Source organism: Lepidochelys olivacea (genome assembly GCF_965140295.1).
Source record: "Lepidochelys olivacea isolate rLepOli2 genome assembly, chromosome: 11".
Taxonomy (NCBI): Eukaryota; Metazoa; Chordata; order Testudines; family Cheloniidae; genus Lepidochelys; species Lepidochelys olivacea.
The window spans coordinates 9,113,313-9,134,134 of NC_140421.1; the positions used below are offsets into that span (position 1 = coordinate 9,113,313).

At 40.8% G+C, this 20,822-nt stretch overlaps 1 protein-coding gene and 1 long non-coding RNA gene across 4 annotated transcripts in view; one reads left to right on the plus strand and one right to left on the minus strand.

Annotated features, from left to right (window-relative positions):
* The window catches only part of GLI2 (GLI family zinc finger 2), a 253,069-nt gene that overhangs the window by 208,347 nt on the left and 23,900 nt on the right, over positions 1–20,822 (plus strand). For both annotated transcript variants that reach the window (XM_084642885.1, XM_084642886.1), the window contains 3 exons: positions 11,068–11,269; positions 13,610–13,823; positions 16,010–16,123. In XM_084642885.1, the coding sequence (XP_084499011.1) occupies positions 11,068–11,269; positions 13,610–13,823; positions 16,010–16,123 (530 nt within the window). The remainder of the gene's footprint in view (positions 1–11,067; positions 11,270–13,609; positions 13,824–16,009; positions 16,124–20,822) is intronic.
* On the minus strand, positions 388–7,621 carry LOC311528185. Of its 2 annotated transcripts, none has more exons than XR_014713537.1 (3): positions 7,457–7,621; positions 6,116–6,240; positions 388–1,039 (listed from the first exon to the last, which is right to left on the minus strand). It is a non-coding gene; the product is annotated as an uncharacterized lncRNA (long non-coding RNA). The 2 variants fall into 2 exon arrangements; XR_014713538.1 differs by having other exon boundaries at positions 6,112–6,240.

Consider the following 20,822-nt stretch of genomic DNA (forward strand, 5'->3'; position numbering starts at 1 on the left):
TGCAATAGTCATGGCTGGATGCAGAGCTTTTCTTTAATGTCATTGCTTTTAATTGCACCTTCCATAAAAATGTGATTTGACTGTGAGACTCTAAGAAAAGCCGACAACCCTTTTCTCCTGCCCAGAAAAAACTGTGCAAAACAGAGAGAGACCAACAGCATCCCGTATGTGCTTTATCTGGAATCCTCCTGAATTGTGGTTTCTAATGAATCCAATTTATATGTGCAGGTTAGGCCTTCTAACCTTGTGCACTGGAAATAGAAGAATGTGGCCTTTCAACAAGGATCTTTGGGAAGCATTAAGAAAAGGAGTACTTGTGGCACCTTAGAGGTCTCTAAGGTGCCACAAGTACTCCTTTTCTTTTTGCGAATACAGACTAACACGGCTGTTACTCTGAAACCTGGGAAGCATTAGAATTCCTTGAACTGTTAAGCCTTATAGGGCCCCAGGGAATGAAAAAGTAAGAGTCCCAAGATAGCACCTGGTACCTGAACAAATGCCCAGAATTTGCTGCAGTCAAAGTAAGATGTGTGATGCTGTAACAGAAGGAAAGAAGGGAATAAGGAACCGGTTATCCTGAGACTGTTTGTGGCTGGCTGCTGCTTATTGATAAGGGGATTGTCTTATGTCAAGCACAAACCCCTTTTTATGATGTTGTTACTGCCTCTGGATTTAATTTGATAACCTGGGGGGATACTTCTGTGTCCTGTGAACAGAATTTTCTTTCCCTTTTTTTTTTCCTTCCGATCAGCCCATTAGAGTGTTGGCTTCAATAAGACTATGTTATTTTAGGTTTTGGATGAAGAAACACAGAAGAAGCACCAGTTATGGCTGTGATTTGGAAGGGAGGGAGTGTAAAATGTCTGTATTTCATGTACATTATGTGGCTGCCTCTGGATAAATTGATTCTTCAAGTTCTTTGTCCACCACTTAGATTGCAGCACAAAGTTATCTTTAAAGATGCAGTCTGAAGTTCTGGTACATACTGGATGTCCTGCACGCTCTGACAGTCAATCACAGTGCTTGGAGGAGTTCATTTCTAGGGTCAGTTCAAGAAGACAGTTAGATATTCCCAGGCACATTAATACATAACGGACTTCACAACTGATCACCGTGTGTTTACATTAAGCTGGGATGTGTTGTTCCCATTTCCAATGCTGCAAAGAGGACTTAAATCCTTCTTTATGAAAATTCCTTCCCGTCCTATCCGTATAATATCCCCAAACAGTGTGTGTGTATAAAATTGTCAGAGTTACGAGATTGAACCTTAAACTGAGACTGAACCTAAAATTTGTCTCTGACATTTCTTTCTTGGGACAGTCTACATTTGGAAAGAAATTCCAGATTGTGGATAAAGAGGGAAACTGACATATGTGATAAATTGTAGCACCATGTAATAAACTGCCAAAGAAATATTTCTTTCTTTACTCATGAAGCTTGAATTTCCTTCCAGAGTTAGATTGGTCCAATGCCCAGGATTTAATCCTGCACCAGTGAGAACGTTAAGATCCAGTCTTAGAACGCTGCTAGTCTAGAAATGGGATATTTATATCATTTGGAAAGGGGAGAGTCACAGCTTTCAAGTGGGATACAAAGCACTTGGTTTTAGCCCTTGAAGATCCTGAGACATCTGATTTTCATGTAATTTTAAAGGCAGTTTGTATGTACCAAAAAGGTATTGCAGGTCATTTTTAAAGGCTTAAATATGTGAGTTATATTTATTCTCTAATCTCTAGAGTTGGGCTCATAATAACTGGGCCTTCTGGCTATATGTGTAGGGGGATATGAAAAGTAAACCCAATGAGTTCTTGTTAAAACATTCTTAAAATAGATTTTTTTGTACACTGTGTGGTACAGCCTGGGGGCTGTCTACCAAGGAAAACAGAAGAGCATGAACTCTGGAAAGTCACGTGTAGAAGTATAGTTAGGCATGCCAAATAAGAATTTGAAGAACAGCTAGCAAAAGAAACAAAAAGTAACAGCAAAAATATTTTAAGTACATCAGAAGCAGGAAACCTGCCACGCTATCAGTGGGGTCACTGGATGACTGAGGTGCTAATGGAGCACTCAAGGGAGACAAAGCCACTGCCAAGAATTTTTGCATGTGGTCTTCCCTGCAGAGGATGTGAGGGAGATTCTCACACCTGAGCTATTCTTTCTATGTGACAAATCTGAGGAACTGCCTCAGATTGAGGTGTCAGTAGAAGAGGTTTTGGAACAAATTGAAAAGTTAAACATTAATATGTCACCAGGACCAGATGGAATTCACCTGAGTTCTGAAGGAACTCAAATAGGAAATTGCAGAACTATTAACTGTGGTATGTAAACTATCACTTAAATCAGACTCTGTACCAGATGACTGCAGGATTGCGAATGTGATGCCGATTTTTTTAAAAGGTTCCAGAAGCCATTCTGGGACTTACAGGCCAGTAAGCCTAACTTCAGTACCAGGAAAATTGGTTGAAACTATAGTAAAGAATAGAATTATCAGACTCATTGATGAACATGATATGTTGGGGAAGAGTCAATATGGCTTTTGTAAAGTGAAATCATGCCTTACCAATCTATTAGAATTCTTTGAGGTGTCAAGAAACGTGAACAAGGATGATCCAGTGGATATAGTGTACTTGGACTTTCAAAAAGCCTTTGACAAGGTCCCTCACCAAAGGCTCTTAAGCAAAGTAAGTAATCTTGAGATGAGAAGGAAGTCCTCTCATGGATCAGTAACTGGTTAAAAGGTAGGAAACAAAGGGTAGGAATAAATAGTCTTCACAGTGAAGAGAGGTAAATAATGGCATCCCGAAGGGTCTATCCTGGGACCAGGGCTATTCAACATATTCATAAATGATCTGGAAAAAGGGGTAAACAGGGAGGTGGCAAAGTTTTCAGACGATGCAAAATTACGATAGTTAAGTCCAAGGCAAACTGAGAAGAGTTACAAAGGTATCTTGCAAAACTGGGTAACTGGGCAAGAAAATGGTAGATGAAATTCAATGTTGATAAATGCAAAATAATGCACATTGGAAAACATAATCCCAACTATACATACAAAATAATGGGGTCTAAATTAGCTGTTACCACTGAAGAAAGAGATCTTGGAGTCATTGTGGATAAGTTTCTGAAAACATCCACTCAATGTGCAGTGGCGAATGTTAGGAACCATTAGAAAAGGGATAAATAATAAGATGAAAAAATATCATAATGCCAGTGTATAAAACCAGGGAACACCCATATCTTGAACACTGCATGCAGTTCTGGTTGCCCCATCTCAAAAAAGATACATTAGAATTGGGGGAAAAGTACAGAGAAGGACAACAAAAATTATTAGGGATATTGAACAGCTTCCATACGAGGAGAGAATAAAAAGACTGGGACTGTTCAGATTAGAAAAGAGATACGGGAAGATATGATCGAGGTCTATACAGTCATTAATGATGTGGAGAAAGTAAATAAGGAAATGTTATTTACACCTTCACATCACACAAGAACCAGGGGTCACCCTGTTAAATTAATAGGCTGCAGGTTTACAACAAAGAAAAAGAAGTACTTCACACAATGCACAGTGAACCTGTGGAACTCATTGCAAGGGGAGGTTGTGAAGGCCAAAAGTATAACTAGGTTCAAAAAAGAATTAGATTAGTTCATGGAGGAAAGGTCCATTGACGGCTATTAGCCAACATGGTCATGGACACATCCCCATGCTCTGGGTGTTCCTAAACCTCTCCCTTTCTGATACTGGAACTGGATGAAGGGGATGGATCGTTTGATAATTGCCTGTTCTGTTCGTTCCCTCTGAAGCATCTGGCACTGGCCACTGTCAGAAGACAGGATACTGGGCTAAGTGGACCATTGGTCTGACCCAGTATGGCCATTCTTATGCCTTAGGGAGGAAAGTAAAGTTTTTATTGATCTTATGTGGGATGTTCTCCACAATTCCATATCAAGGGTCCATAGTTAAACTTCTAGTTTAAACCCCATTCCCATTCCATTCTAAACCCGCATTTTGAATCTTCTGAATTGGGGCTGAAGGATGGGGGGAATTCTTTTGGCTTAACATTTTCTGTTCTTCATTATCAGAAATATATATATATTTCAGGTTGAAGAACTCTAGAGTTCTCAGGTAGGTGTAATAAAGTCTTTCTAACTTTAACAAAAACTGAGTTCATCATTCTCACGCACTTGGGGCCTGATCATGAGAGGTGTTCAGCACCTTTAATTCTGAGCACTAATCGGGATCAGGCCATGAGGATTTTTTTTTCAAAAACTTAATGCATTATGAGTTTGGGGGAGGGAAATTAATTGAAAAAATAAAGGCCAAAATTTTCCAACCTGTGTGCCTAACGATAGGCTGCTAAATCCAAATTTAGTCCCTGATCCAGAATCCATCAAGGTCAGTGGAAAGACCCCCATTGACTTTAATGGGCTTTAGCGTGAGCTGAAATAGAAGTGGTAGAAGGAGCTCGAGTTCAGCTGCCACTGACACAGGAGGGACAGGGGTTTTTCTTAAAGGAACAAGACCACGCTTGCTAGGAATACTAGGTTCTTAGTTGGGTGAGAGTGTTACCTACTGACTAGAGCAGGCAACTGGGTGTCACATCTCTAAGGATAGTCTCACTTTGCCATTGACTGGCAGTCTGGCCCTCGGAATGTCACTTTTTAGTACAGCTGAGTGGGAAATGTTTTTCCCCTTTCCCGTGAGAGTTTTTGAGAGATTGAAAGGGACCTTTCGACAATTTCAGAATAGGGAAACTGCCTGTAACAGGGTGGCTTTCCCCTTAAGGGCTAGAGGCCTGTGGTCAGCCAACACTTAGTTACTAAGTAGACAGACCTAAGCAAGGATCATCTGGCCCCTATGAAGAGGAGCGGGAAGATGCCAGGCTGCAAGCCCTGCAGAAAGAAAGAGTTCTCAGGAAGACAGGGGCTGCTGGGAGCAAGTAGACTCCTACAGATAAACCTGGCAATTGGGAGTGAGAATGCTGGGAGAGCAGAAAGACGGAGCCTCAGGGAGGAGGGGCTGTGTGCAGTGGGAGCCTGGGGTGGGAGAGACTTTACTTTTGAAGTTTATTTTAAGGGTCATTGTGGTTAGACACAAGCCTAGGTGTTTGAAAAATGGGTCTAATATTTACCTGCCTCACAGGGTATCATGAGGTTTAATTAATATCTGGAAAGGTCCTTGAAATTTGCCTTTGAAAGGTGTCATGGGGACATGTTGGACCTTTAGCCCAGGGGAGTAAAGGCTCATGCTTTATATCTAGAAGTCCCAAGTTCAACTCCCCCTGACAAACCTAACCAAAGTGTCTCTTCATTGTTATTTGTCTTGCTGTTTATCATCTAATATTAGTGTGTGGCGCCATAAGGGATTATGTCAGGCCAATAGTATTATTATGTTCTGTACTATATAGGTTTTTACCCCATACTCATTCCCGTAGTACCTGACTGACTTTCGGTAGTGCAATGTGAATGAATATCTGTCATGTGTTTTTTGTTCTCTAATCCTCTCCCCAGAAGGAAAAGTGTGTGGAGTGAAGTGGCTTGTTTCGGTAGCACATGTGTGTTGTTTTGTTGTTGTTTTTGTAGTTAAACAGGCGTGTTGCTATGTGTTTCTATAAGCAAAGGCAAGGTCAAAGAAATGTGCCCTGCACTTGGAGCGAAAAGTGGTGCAGGTTAGGGTTATTAACAATGCCCATGGTGCTGCTAATTACCTGCTTTGAATAATTATCATAGATATATTCTGCTCCTCTGGTTGTTACTGCTTATTTTCTATGTAGTAAAACAAACTTTATATTCCCTAGTCACCTTCCTTCTTGGGTACTTTTTGTTGCTATCCGCACTGGAAGCGGAATCATTCGTGTGTAACATGATTTGAGGTCAAATTTATGTGTGAAAACCCCTAATATCGGAGAGACCCTAATGTAAAACATACACCCAGCCTCATAGATCCTCTATCAGAACACTTTACACATCCCACAGTGCCTGAAAGATCTAAATTAGAGCAGACACTAATAAAATGCATATTACTTGATTTGTGCTGGAAAAGTCCCAGGCCAGCTTGCAGAATCTGACAGCTTCCAGCAGAGTTTTACACGGGGGTGGGGGGGAAGAGGAATTTACCTACGTGCAGTGGAGGGTGCACTGAATGGTTGCACCAATAAAACCAGAGCTTCTGTTGGACATCAGGACTTCTTCCCTCTACAGATTAATGGGGACCGATGGCTGAACCGGCTCTGTGAACATAAATCACTGGAAGGAGCAGCGAGAAATGAGTACAAGGCTTTTCTTTCTATTTAGTAATTTATCAAGGGAAGTGGCACATTAATAAACAGATCTCCCTTGAGGTGTGGGAGTAACAGAGATAAATATGACTGTCAAATGTGGCCTGCTTCCTTCTGTTACAGGAATAGAAGACTGTGGGAATGGAAATGCAGAAAACAATATCTATATCTAGATAGATATAATATGTAGTATAGTAGCACCTAGAGGCCCCAGCTCAGAGTAGAGCCTGATTGTGCTAGGTGCTGTACAAGCACATAACAAGACAACCCTTACCCCAAAATACTTACAGTCTAAACAAACAAGGCAAATGATGTGGGAGGAAACAGAGGCATTGACTGACGTGCCGGAGGTCACGTAGCAGAGCTGGGAGTAGGAGTCTCAGTCCAATGCTCCAGCCATTTGACTGTGCTGCCTCCAGTTTCTACATGGGTGTAACTAACTTTGGATCTAAACAACCCCAAACTTTAGGAATGTTCCAGTCTGGATCCATATCCGAACCTTGAGGCTGGGGCCTATCTCCAAACCCAGAATGTTAACTTAAGATATTTAAATGTTTATTCTATGTTAGAGATAGGCCGCAGCCTCACGGTTCGGATCTGAATCCAGATTGGAACATTCCTAAAGTTAGGAGTTGTTTGGATGCAGGATGTCTGTTCAGGCCCAAGTTTTAAGGGCCATCTGCAATGTTTGAGGTCAGTATCCAAAGTTTGGCAATTTTTGCTTCTGACTTTTTGTTTCTAGCCAATCTCTGCTTGTGTAGTTCATTTTTTACCTTCACTTCAGGTCAGGAACAGCAGCACCATGGTAGACTTTACTGTTCATATGGGTTAACACAAATCCTGCAGTGTTTTTATTGCTATTAGCAGACTTGCCTTTTTCAGTAAATGTTTGCATCTATAATGCATTTGCATCCTTAAAACTGCCTGTTCATCCCCAGCTTGCCACTTAGATGGCACCAAGTCTGGCAAGAATAAGCCTCCATGTGGCCAACCCCAGCCATTCAAAAATCAGGAGTCAGGCTCCCCCAAAGTCTTATCACTCATGAGATTTTTTTTAAATAACATTTGCAGTTCTGGCTTTTGAGATTTTAGGTTGCATTTGGGTCACATTAGGCTTTTCTTTACAACCATGAGGGCTAGACACTTACTTTTGTAAAAGCGAAAAGGAGAGCCATGATTCTCACCTAATCATGTATTTCCAGGAGCAAAAGTTCTAAACAAAATTCCAAAGATTGTGAAACTTGAAGTAATATCACAGAAGTTGGCAACACTGGGTTGTTGAGTCTCTTGGTTGCATTAACATTAGCCACGATAAAGTGACACTTCCACCTTGTGATTGGGGAGATGCTGTGAAATGGAACTGCAGAAAGGAGTTGTCAGAATCAATCCAAATGCTTCTTATACAGCTGAGAGCTAGTAGTAAGGGTGATCTAATGGATTGAACTCTGGCTTGAGACTTAAGAGCCCTGGGTTCCATTCCTGCCTCTACTGTAGACTTCCTGTGTGACCTTGGGAAAGTCACTTAATCTATCTGTGCTTCAGTTCCCCATCTGTAAAATGAGGCTAGTCATAGAGCTTCCCTCTCACAGAGGGTTGTTGTGAGCATAAAATTCATTTATCCTGAGGTGTGGTGTATAGGAGTACACCAATACAAAACAGTTAGGGGCACTAGATCAAAGTGAAGTGAAATCCTACTACACCCCTCAAAGAAGGGTTAATGAATGACCAGCTTTTAAGATCTAACACACATCATGAAAGCTGCAAGACACATTGGTTACATTGCTGCTCTGTCCCTCGCTTTTTGTTACATCCCATCTCACCACCCCTCACCTATGTGTTGTCTGCAAGGCTGGGATCTTGTCCTCGTATTTGTCTGTAAAGTGCCTAACATACATTTGGCACTACGTAAATAGTAATTGGTCCCCATCGATGCCGTAGCAGGTGAGGCAGGTATGGAAAAACAAGAGCCCTTACCATCTGCCTAGCTATCTTAGATACTACAACTATGGTAATGGGGGCCATATAAGTTCCTGAGTGCCTCACAGTCTTTAATGTATTTATCCTCACAAGACCCCTGCGAGGTAGGGGCTCAGCAGAGACAGCTGCTGGAAAAGAAAGAATTTGTAACATTGTACTCTCACCTACTGAGGAAAGGGGCTTGAAATGCAGGTGCTGAATGCAGACTGGGTTTGTCACATGGGCCTATTAGCAGGCTAGGAGGAGCCTAGCAGGTAGTCATTTTGGATTACATGGCAGTGGCATCTTCTAAATACAAAAACCTAGAAAAATAGGTGACCTACCACAGTATATATGCTGCTCCCACTACTTTCGGCGTGACCCACAGTTCCAGGTGTAGATAGGCCTCAGTCAAATAGTTGGATCTGATCCTCTAATATTTTGCAAAGCTCAGACCCAAATTCTGCCCTGACTACAACCTGTGCAGCCCCATTGATTTGCAGATGGTGTCAGTCCGAATTTGCCCTTCGAAGTCACATGTTCCAGTCACTAACACACCTAAGTGCTGAGAGAGTCCAAATTAGTCCAGTATAAGCTCTCCATTTATTTCAGACTCCCACAACCAAAACCAGGTAAGGTGGAAATGACTTCATGCCTGATTGACTGACAGTTGTTCATAGGGTCCAGGCCCTGGCAGGTCCCCTCTGAGGGTAAGAGCCTGCACTTTATACTTGAGCTGTCAAATAGGTTTTCTTAAAACTCTTAATTTACTTTCTAGGCTCCTGGAGTCTCACCTCTTTCATTAACTGGATGCTCAGCACTGTGCTAGTGCTTATTTCATTTCCTTCCCTCCCCTAGACAAATGCACATACCCAATTTCTAAGATTCTCCTTCTGCTCTGATGCGGTGCTATTCCAGTCCAGTTCTCTTACCGCTAAGTCATTGAAAATCACCGTGTTCAGAGTAATCTTCAGGGGCTTTTTCTGTTTTAAGTTAATTTAGTGCTGGTACAAGGTGTTGATTGACAGCCCCAGAGACCGAAGCTCTTTTTTGTCCTCCAAGGACTGAAAGCAAGGTCAGCAGCTTCCCTACATTCACCCCTAAGCGTGGAGAGGATCTAGGGATCAGTGCAGTACAGCCTCCATCCCCATACTGTACTTCTATCACTCTTGGTACTTAAACCTTGTCCATCACCCAGGTATCTACAAGTGTATTCACGTGAACACAAGAAGCTCTCTACATCTCTCCTCCTTTTCTCATTCAATAGAGCCCCTCTTCTGAGAATGCTAACGAGGGTGCCAACTGTTGCCCAATTTGATGGTGTTTTTTGGTAAGAAAGATGCCTCTCTGCTAAGAATCAGGCCTCCATCCCATTTAACATAGGTCCCCAAACCATCATCATATGGGAACGTTTTTTTAACTGATGCTCACCTCATCTGGATCTGAACTTGTGATTAGAGCTGGTCAGAAGTTTCAAAATGTTGTTGAAAAATGGAGGGGTGAAATCATGATTATCCCCTCTCCCCATTTTCCAGCCAGCTCTACTAGGGATGAGATGCACAGGGCATCATGTCCCATTATCATCCCTGTGAGCCAAGCAGTCCCTTCTAATGTAAAATTTGGGGCGTATAAAATTTTGGAGGTGCCAATAATAAGTAGTTCCATAGTTATCGCTGTGTGCAGCTGGGACCTTAAAGCAGGCATTGAAAACCACTCAGTTTGGAAAGAAGAATGCAGTGTTTCTTCTGCAACCTTATAGTATCTATCTGTGAGTAAAGATTGGAGGAATAAATACATCTGTTAATTATTTTTAGGTAAAACTAATTAAAAATGGACCCTTTGGAACCTCGTGTTTATCCAGGCTCTTCTAGTGAATGAACAGCTTGTTACCCACCCTGCAGACTCTTCATTTAGTGAAAACTCTGGCAATCGGCATTTCATCCGCTTTTTAGAAAATCAAAATGAATAAAAGTATTCCTATTATTGATATGTTGTTTCTTTCTACTGTGTATTGTATATCACCTCGGAACCCTGTTATGGACCAAGTCCCCACTGGGTAAGGTGCTGTAAAAACACAAGACAAACTAGACAGCAGATCCTGCAGTCATTGCTAATGCAACAAGGGCCTCATCCAAAGTCCATGGAAGTCAATGGAAAGACTCCCATTGATTTAAGTGGACTTTGAGTCAGACCCTAGAAGCCCCTTACACAGAGCATGTGCATGATTGGGCCCTATTTTTTTAAGAAACTGGTAGCCTGACACTTCTCTCCCTTGCACTGGTGAAGCCACTGAAGTTATGTCAGTGCAGAAGTGGTGCAAGTGAGAAAGTGATAATCCTTGCTCAGGGCTTATTGGCCCTGATTCAGCAAGCTACCCCATCAACCTCAATGTGATTACTCACATGCTTAAAGTTAATCACATACTTACGTTCTGTGCTAAATCTGGGTCTCAAGAAGAGCCTGTGTGGTGGAATCAGGCAGCCTGAGAGCTGGAAAATCAGGCAAAACCAAAGTTCAGCAGCCTCAATCAAGAATCCCCATTATAATTATTGCACCTGACTCCTGCTTCTTCTCTTCCATAAGAATCACTGTAATGGCAACAAAAAGAATTTGTCTGTAGTGTGTGTGAGTCACAGAGAGAGAGAGAGTATGTGTGTGTGCACATGGACGCAACTCTTCCGTGTGTTCCCAGGTCAAATCCCACTCCCAATGTTAAAATAAGTGTTACAAAGCAAGGTACTGTGCTGTTAACTGCTTTCATTTATTCTTCCTATAAAAACTGAAACAAGGAGCGCCTGCTTTTGTCTAACTAGGCACACTTTTTTTTTCTTTCCTACAGTGTCAAGATTTTCAAGCCCAAGGGTTACTCCAAGATTAAGCAGAAAGCGAGCCCTCTCCATATCCCCGCTGTCTGATGCCAGCATTGATCTTCAGACAATGATCAGGACCTCCCCTAACTCCCTGGTGGCTTATATTAATAACTCCAGAGGTAGTTCTGCAGCTAGTGGCTCCTATGGCCATTTATCTGCCGGGGCAATAAGGTAAAGCAGGGCGAGCAGCTCCATTTAGCCTTTCGTTTCTTTGATCTTGTGCCTATATAATTAGTCCATTGTCAGAACGAAAGCTGTACGAAAGGAACCTTTCAAGCTTTGGCCATCTAGGATTGTATGGAATCTTGTTCCAAAAATGTACATTGGGTCTGTGTTGTATATTAAAATGAAACCTCTCTTTGATTTCGTGCATGTGGAAGGGTAATCTACATTTAGCCTGTTTCTTCTGCAATGGTGGATATGATGGTACTTTAGAGTGTATATATTTTTACGGGGAGGGAATACTGGTTGCCAGATTTTTATTAATAATAATATGTTCATACCTCTTTGCAAGCAGAAGAAAGGCTAAATTCATCTATTAAAATGTTTGCTGTGAATGGCTTGACTGGCCTTGTTAGGAAATCTCACATCTTAGAAAACTACCTCAAAGTATCCCCAAATGTATTGGCCAAGATTTTAAAAAATTAATTCCTGTGTGGACTTAGGAGCCTAACTTTAAATACTGATTTTTAAAAATCTAGGCTCTTGAGTAAAATCCTGTTCCATCCTTAATTAAAAAGCACTTCCCTTAAAGGAACAAATTTTGTCAGATCCTTGAGTGGTTGCTTAAGGCAGGTTTCACACTGTAGTGTTATTATTTTTACCACTGAGAAGTTAGGTATGGGTTTTTTTTCCTATTAATAATGTTATTATAGACACCTAGAAAGAAATGCAAGAGTTCATAGAAGCAATGCAGTCCTAAACAATGATTGATCTTATTGTTAGTAAAAGTTAGATATTAATAGAAAAGTTGCTTTGTCAGGTAAAATTTTTGAAGTACTTATAACATAATTCTAGCTTTAGGAAACCTCAAGATTTTAACTACTCATCATACTTATCATCACACTGTTCCCATGAGTTCTCCCCATCTATTGGATCCACCTCAAATCTCTTGTTTTATACTTAAACTGTAAACTGTTTGAGCCAGGAACTATCTTTTCATTATATCTGTGTACGTTGCTTAGCACAATGGGGTCCTGATCCTTGACTAGTGGCCTCTAGGCATTACCACAATAATAATAATAATAAATTTAGAACCATGTAATATGTATTTTACAAGGCATATGTTAAATCTTAAGAATTTTAAGTGTGTGTCATACATAGAAAACAGTTTAACGGCTAATAAATTGTGTGCAGATTGACTTTTTTTATTTTTAACCACTTAAAAGTTCATCAGTGGCAGCAGTGACGCAAATTAATACATCTCACCACAGAGGGATGGTCATATGTTATAAAGTGAGTTTTCTGATGGTTCCATTATATAGAACAGTTGTTCTACAGTAACCTGTCATCAGCTCTTATTATGTCATTAACCATTAACATTTATTTAGCCACAAGGGCTTTTTAACAGGGTAGTGACTTTGGCCTTTGCTTTTTGGTCATGTTGTCATTAGCTGGTTTAGAATAGAAGCAGCCTTAATTGCCTAGTCACGTTTATTATTTAAAATAAAAACATGAACATACTGCTAATTAAGGCCCAGTCCTGCAAGCACTTGTGCCTGTGGGTAATTTTGCTTGTGAGTAAAGTTACATGTATATAAATGTTCATTGGATCAGCCCCTAAAGTGCCAGATTGATAGCAGTGGAATTGGAAGACTACTAGCAAAGTTGGTAGTTCTGATGGTAGTTTTTATGGTGTGTCTACTACATCCTAGTCTGCAACCACACTGGCAACCAGATAACTATTAGATGGGAATGATTTCTGGCTATGAGTGATCTAAATTGGGGTTGAACTAATGACCTGCAGAAGAAGGGTTACATATTTTAGTAGTCCCGTGAGCCATCTTCCAGCTCAGTTGAATGCCGAGTAAATTTCATATTTTTTAAATATGTAAAATTGATTGTTAAATGTTCCCTCTGCAATTTGTGCCTGACAGCCAGGTGACTTCACTTCTGTATTAAGAGTAGCGTAGCCACAAGCTTGGGAAGTTGCAAAAAAGATCTACCTGGAAAAACCTTGCATTGTTGCAAAGCAAGATGTGTGAGTTTTTCCCCCATTGTAATCCATTCTTTTCAAACACCGTAAAAAAAGAAATCTCTAGCAGTACTGTGTGACTAGAAGGGGTCCACAAATATACCAAAGTACAGATGAGACCAATAATATCTGTAAAAAATATCCCATACTGTATATCATGGAAGATTAAAGAAAATCTAGTTTCCCCACTTTATCCTCTTTCCCATAATCAGCAGGAAGTTCTACCCTTACTTCAATCACTAGCCAAGGTTTTAATTCTTTTTTTAAAATAACTTCTCCTTGTAATTTTTCCTCCTCTATTTGTATATTTATTGCAGTCCAGCATTCAGCTTCCCCCATCCCATTAACCCAGTGACTTACCAGCAGATCCTGAGTCAGCAGAGAGGCTTGAGCTCAGCATTTGGACATACGCCTCCTTTGATCCAGCCTTCCCCCACGTTCCCTCCACGACAACACATGGCAGTTATCTCTGTCAACCCAGCTCCTGCTCAGATCAGTAATAACAACAGCTGCATATCTGACTCTAATCAGGTAGGAGCCAGTTCAGGTAATGTGATGTGTTTAATACAGCCAAGCAGTGAAATTTAGCTGCACTTGAAAAAGCATATCCATTAGAGCTGATCAAATAGGGCCTAATTTTCAGAGGTTCTGAGCATCTGCAGCTCTCATTGACTTTAGTTGGAGTTGTGAGTGGGCAGTGCATTTGAAAATCTGAACAAAAATTAAATGCATTCAGGATTTTTCTTGGTTTAAGTTATCAGGCCATTCCTAAATTCTGCTCATGTATCCAGAGTTCATCAGTGCAAGCGGTGGGTGTCCCATCCAGGGTATCAAGCAGTCTCATAATTCTGTAAATGTGGTCTACGGGGAGCAAAGACTCACAGATGGGTTACAACAAGATGACCACTTAGGGGGAAACTTGGCCCCATTGATGGCAAAACTCCCACTGATTTCAGTAGGGCCAGGATTTCACCCATAATGTTCATGGTGACTGCTATTCATGTGATTGGTCATGTTATATTTTCTACTCCCTGATTGGATGATGAAAGTTTTCTACAGGAGAGTGACAAATAGCAAACAGCAAACATCAGATGTAACTACAAAGCATTTTTGTGACTGTGAAGCAGCCATGTGCATATTTGCAAATAACATATTATGACCATCTAGGGCCTTTATTCAGCAAAGCACTTAGCCATATTTATAAGTCTATCCCTATTAGTGAAACACTTAAGTTCTTAGGTTCCATTAAAGTCAAAGGAACTTAAGTGCTTTGCTATATTGGAGTTTAAAAGCAGTGAATCAAATTGAAGTAGTGTATTCACCAATCTGCTTTTCCTTTGTTTGACCTGCTCCTCTGCTAATGTTGTAAATCATGCAGATATTTTTAAAACCACTATATTCTTTCCCTCACTATGTTTGCTAAGATACAAAATGCAAAGCATTTTAGGACTGATGGCCACGTCAGATCCCAGTTTCCCTTTTGTGCTAAAGAAGGGGCTGTTTTTCATTTTAGAAATCCATTCCAGAGGAATTTTTAACATGCCCCCCAACTTTTCAAATGACATTGGGAAGACAGTTGTGAAATGGGCTCTTGGTTTGGGTGTAAATTGTATTGATTTTATTGTCGGTTTTACAAACTTGTGGGCCCAATTTTCAAAATTAGCCATACACAATGGATGCACAGGCACCAAACATATGAAAACCTTGAGTACACACACCAGCTGAATATTAGTGAGTACACATGGCATATTTTTAATAATTTTGGCTTCTTACTGTCAGTACTTGGAAGTTTAAACTACCATTGTGTCACAACCAAAAGAATTATTTCACTCCATTACATACCCATTTCAGTTTGTTATTGTATTTTATTGTTCTGGAGTAGACTGTCCAGATTGGTTTATTATTCTAGAGTATCTCATGGGTGCTGGACTGCACACTCCGGTTTGTTATTGAAGAGTTATTTGACTGGTTTTGTTTTCTTCTGCTTTATTTCATTCCTAACAAACTGAGTTCCAAAATAATGTAGGTGGTGGAAGTGGGGTGTCCGTTTACATAAATACTGTACGGATCTTGAGTAATTAATAGCAATGTCATTACAGTTTTAATATTCTAATTTAATTGACTGTTGTTTGTGTGTGTGTCTTGTGCTTTTTCTCTTGTAGCCTCTCTTATTTTTTTCTGGAGCAAAGTCAAGTGTGTACACTCTCTCTCATGTACACACACAGTATAAAGACAACGCCACATGAAACCAGAATATAGAAACTATTTGGTTTCTTACCGTGTTATTTCATCTTGTTTGGAGAAATAAACCATGGCTTGTTCTTGGGGTGGAGGGGTGGCAGTGTGGGTGTTAATCAACAATTGGCTAAATTTGACAGGATCTAGATAGTTCTGAAACTGAAGCAGTGGCTGAGTTGGGAATGGCATCCCTAAATATGCACAACTGCTTTTTTCAGGCCTGCCCTCTTTCCTTTATTCTCTCTCTCTCTCCTTCTCTCTCAGTCTGTGTCTTTCTCCGTGCACACTCCAAATGGGTAAAATTCACCCAGTGTAGACAACCAGCACTGGTCTGTGTCCTGGACAGGTGGCCCCAATGACCAGCCCAGTTCTTTTTCCTCACCAGTTTGCCATAAACTGGAGACGATGTTATGAGGCTGTATTGCATCATTTTTCTTTCAAACCTTAATGCCACATCACCCCCAATTTTTCTTTCCTAGAACAAGCAGAGCAGCGAGTCAGCCGTGAGCAGCACAGTCAATCCCGTAATTCACAAGCGCAGCAAAGTCAAGACTGAAGTTGAGGGTATGCCACCAGCTTCCCCAGCCACACAGGTAACTGTCTTGGCATAAATTGTCTTGTTGACCTAATGCAGTGAGCTGATGGGTCTTCATTGTATTCACTTCATGTTTCTTTGCAATTTGTAATGAGGCATCAAAGTTTGCAAGGCAACTGAGCTGATCTCAAATAAAGAGACCCAACAAGGTACAGGAGCAGGGTTTCTGTGATTTATTGAGGGAAACATTATGTGGGTTCTTGGGAGTTGGATTCCTGGTGCATTGCCCAGAAAAAAAGAGAGAAGGATGGACTATTTCAGCCCTGGTAACTTATAAAAATTATGCTTGACCCTTCCTCAGTGCATAGCAAGCAATATTGATGTCTCAAAGCAAACATAGATTACAAGGAAGTCTTGCATGTAGGTAGAAAGCTCTGAGAAAGAGCTTCTTCACTTCTGAGTACGGAATTGCTCTTAGCATCATTCTTTACATCACTGACACAACTTTTGACACTGAGAAGGGTCCACAGACCTTTGTTTTCTTTTCAGAGCTCTGCTATTGCAAACTGTTTAATGGCTGACAATATCCATCTGACTGTTCTTTATCACACCTGTAAACTATCAGAAGTGCTCTGGGCACTTCATTTTCATGAAATATTAGGCTGTGTTATTGTCAAGTGAACAGAAGAGTTTATGACAAATTCCTCTTTCTGCACTGGTTCAGAAGCAGGTTTCAGCATGATGCATGGGGACAGCAACTTGTGCAATCATCTGGGGGCTGGTAAAATTGATGAAGATAGCATATCAGGGAAAGATAAACATGCTGTAGTCAGCACGATTAGGGCAAAGAGGCATCTCTCTTGAGCTTTGTGTTTAGGAGTGCAACAATACACAACAGCAGAAAGCACACGACCTAAAAAACCAATCTGGCCGCCGCCCCGGCTAATAAGGCCGCATATTTATTTCTTGTAGTAAAATGAAAGAGATCTGAAAGAAATTTCCTGTCCTCCCAAGCATATGTATCGGATGAGCCCTGGGAAAGACTACTGCACATTTACTGGCACCATCCTCCTTTATTACATACAGATTTTGAGAAGTGCATGGCCAATACTGATGATCACATTTACAGAATCACGGGGTTCAGAGTAGCAGCCGTGCTAGTCTGTAGCTGCAAAAAGAAAAGGAGGACTTGTGGCACCTTAGAGACTAACAAATTTATTTGAGCATAAGCTTTTGTGAGCTACAGCTCACTGCATCCGATGAAGTGAGCTGAAGCTCACGAAAACTTATGCTCAAACAAATTTGTTAGTCTTTAAGGTGCCACAAGTCCTCCTTTTCTTTTTGAGAACCATGGGGAATACCAATGCAATTGTGTACGTGTATTTTTCTTATTATTTGACTCACTATGTCCTATGAATAAAGTAAGTGCCCAAAAAAGAGAAGAATCATGTAGAGTGATGCAAGGAGATTTAATTAGCAGTAATTGGATGAAATTAACAAAAGAAAAATGTAGGCTGGGTATTTGGAAACAGTTCCTAATGAGGAGATCTGTGGCTCAGTCTCCCAAGAGAAGTGTAGGCTCCATGGCTTGAAACATTTTAAAAACTGATTGGACAAAGTATTGGAAATACCCTGTAGGGGGCAATCTTGCATTGGCAGAAAGAATAGACTTAGATGACTTAGTACAAAAGGGACCTGTTTTTCAGCAGGTCTGAGCACTCACAGCTAGAGCTCACTGAAGACTGGAATTTCCATTCTGAAGGAAATGCCGATATTTTGACATTTATTGTTAACCCAATCAAAATCAAAAATGGAATTTTATTTTATTTTATTTTATTTTATTTTTGTGGAATGAAAAGTTCATAGATTCCAAGGCCAGAAGGGACCCCTGTGATCATCTAGTCTCACCTGCTGTATAACCCAGGCCATAGAACGTCCCCAAATAATTCCTAAAGCAGATCTTTTAGAAGAACATCCACTCTTGATTTAAAAATTCAGTGATGCCACCACAACCCATGGTTGCTTCAGTTGTTAATTACTCTCACCATTAAAAATGTATGTCTTATTTCCAGTCAGAATTTGTCTAGCTTCAACTTCCAGCCATTGGATCATGTTTTACCTTTCTCCACTAGATTATTAAATATTAAATTAAATCCTCTATTAAATATTTGTTCCCCATCTAGATACATACAGACTATAATCAAGTCACACCTTAATCTTCTCTTTGTTAAGCTAAATAGATTGAGCTTGAGTCTATCACTATATGTTAATTTGGAAATGTTGCATTTTGTTTCAATTCAACATTGGCCAGCATCTACCTGAGCTGCTCTGGTGCCTCATTGGAGTTATGGCTTGGTGCCTCATGCCCCAACTCCCACCCCATGAGCTAGGCTCCCCAGCTGGATATCTGCCATCATGCACAGCAATCATAGCACTCCCATAATGTCCTACAGTGGTTCAACCACAGGGAAAGCAGCAGTGCAGTATGGGAGATGTAGTCCAGTCAAGTATCAGGGGGTAGCCGTGTTAGTCTGTATCCACAAAAACAACGAGGAGTCTGGTGGCACCTTAAAGACTAACAGATTTATTTGGGCATAAGCTTTCATGGGTAAAAAACCCACTTCTTCAGATGCATGGAGTTACGGGTTTTTTTTACCCACGAAAGCTGATGCCCAAATAAATCTGTTAGTCCAGTCAAGGAGCCCAGTCCATGGGGGCACAAGATGCCATGGCAATTCAGTCAGTCACAGATTAATATCTGACTGACCTGAAATGAAATGTTTAGGTTCAATTGAACAAACTGAAATATTTTGATATGAGTCGACCCAACCTGAACCGAAATATTTCATTTCTGTTTTCCTGATAGAAAATCAAAAAATTTCAGCAACAACTGCATTTGGCAGAAACTGCATTTCTGACGGGGACTTGGGGGCGGGGGGAACACATTTAGACAGAAAATTCCTGACCAGCTCTACCCACAACTCCAGCTGAAGTTAGTGGAGCTGTATGTAGTCAGCACCTCTGAATGTCCTAAGACTTTTCCATCTCTGATTTTGTACAGGCCTCTGATATATGTTTTAAAGATTCTACCTTTCCTCAGAAATTGTTTTGTAACTTTCAGCAATTTTCTGTGATCAGAGCAGCCTTTTCAAAAGAACAATCAAGGGCTAATTAGAACAAATCTCTCCATGCATGAGTTGTAAAAAATGTACATAAAAGTCACACCTGGCATATGATACCATGACAGCTGCTTTAATAATAATACTTGAGCTTTTATGTAGCACTTCTCACCTTCCAAGCTCTGTACGAGCATGAACTAGTTAATCATCGCAACACTCCAGTGGGTCTCGAGAAAAGGTTTGAAAGAGGAGAGGTGGGTGGCCTGATGGTCACTTCAGGCAGGGTGTTCCATGCTGAAGGGATAAGGGGGAAGAAACTGCTATAACAGCTTGGGAACAGTGGCTAAAGAAGGGTTCAAAGATGGACTTGTTGGTGGAGCACAGTGGATGGAGGCAATGTGATCCTGGTCAATAAGTGAGAAGTGGCAGAGTCATGAGGAGTTCTAACAATGAGGACAAGAAGCTTGAAGTTAATATAATAGTGTAAGGTCACAGCATATCATCCCTTTTCAAATGAGTTTGCATTGGTCTCCAGTAAAATCATGCCTTTTCCTTAGTATGGTTCAGTGAATAGGGCACTAGAGTAGGAATCAGAAGATCTGAGTTCTGTTCCCAACTCTGCCACTGAGTTGCTGGGTGACCTTGATCAAGTCACTTCACCTCTCTGCTCCCCTCCCAACTTTAGGGCTTGCCTACATGGGGAAATTTACAAGTATAATTCTACCACTGTAGGTTTCAGAGTAGCAGCCGTGTTAGTCTGTATTCACCAAAAGAAAAGGAGTACTTGTGGCACCTTAGAGACTAACAAATTTATTTGAGCATAAGCTTTCGTGAGCTACAGCTCACTTCATCGAAGGAGCGGGAACCTGGGGTCATGTAGTCATTTTTTGTCAGAAGGGGTGTGTGGTGGAATTAAGTTTGAGAACCCCTGCTGTAACATTATGTTCCCTGGTAAATAGTTGCTTCTGATTGTCACGTTCCAGTGAAAACAGACTGTGTCGTGCTGGAAATGACTGCGATACACATGGCTGCTACAAGGCCTGTGCGTTAAATCATCATTACATCTTAATTATAATAATTTGCTGTTACATAGTGCTGTAGATGTTCAAATCACTTCGCAATCTTTAACTATTCAATCCATATAATACTGCAGAAAGAGAGGAAAATATTATTTCCCTCATTTTCAGATGGGGAAACTGAGGCACAGAGCAGTTTAAGCAACTTGACAAGAGGTCAGGATTAGAACTTGGAAGGTTTCCAACCATAGGCTCAGTTGGCTATATCATGGTAGTGGACTAAGGTTGGAGCAGGAGACAGAAGTTCCTGAGTTCTACTCTGACACTGACTCAATGTATGGTCTTGGTCAAGTTACTTAAACTATCTGCCTCGTTTTCCCCTTTGGTACAATGGGTATATTAATATTTGCCTACCTCGTAGGAATGTTTTCAGGATTAATTAGTTTGTGCCTGTAAAGTGCTCTAAGGATGCAAACCACTGTATAAATGCTAAGTATTATTATTATTACCTATTATTACCTATCATTGTAGAGGAAGGACAGATGTGTGTGGATACAACAAGACTCAACCGAACTTTTTGAATGGTTTGAAAAGATTCAGTGGCTATTTTCCCCTTCCATTT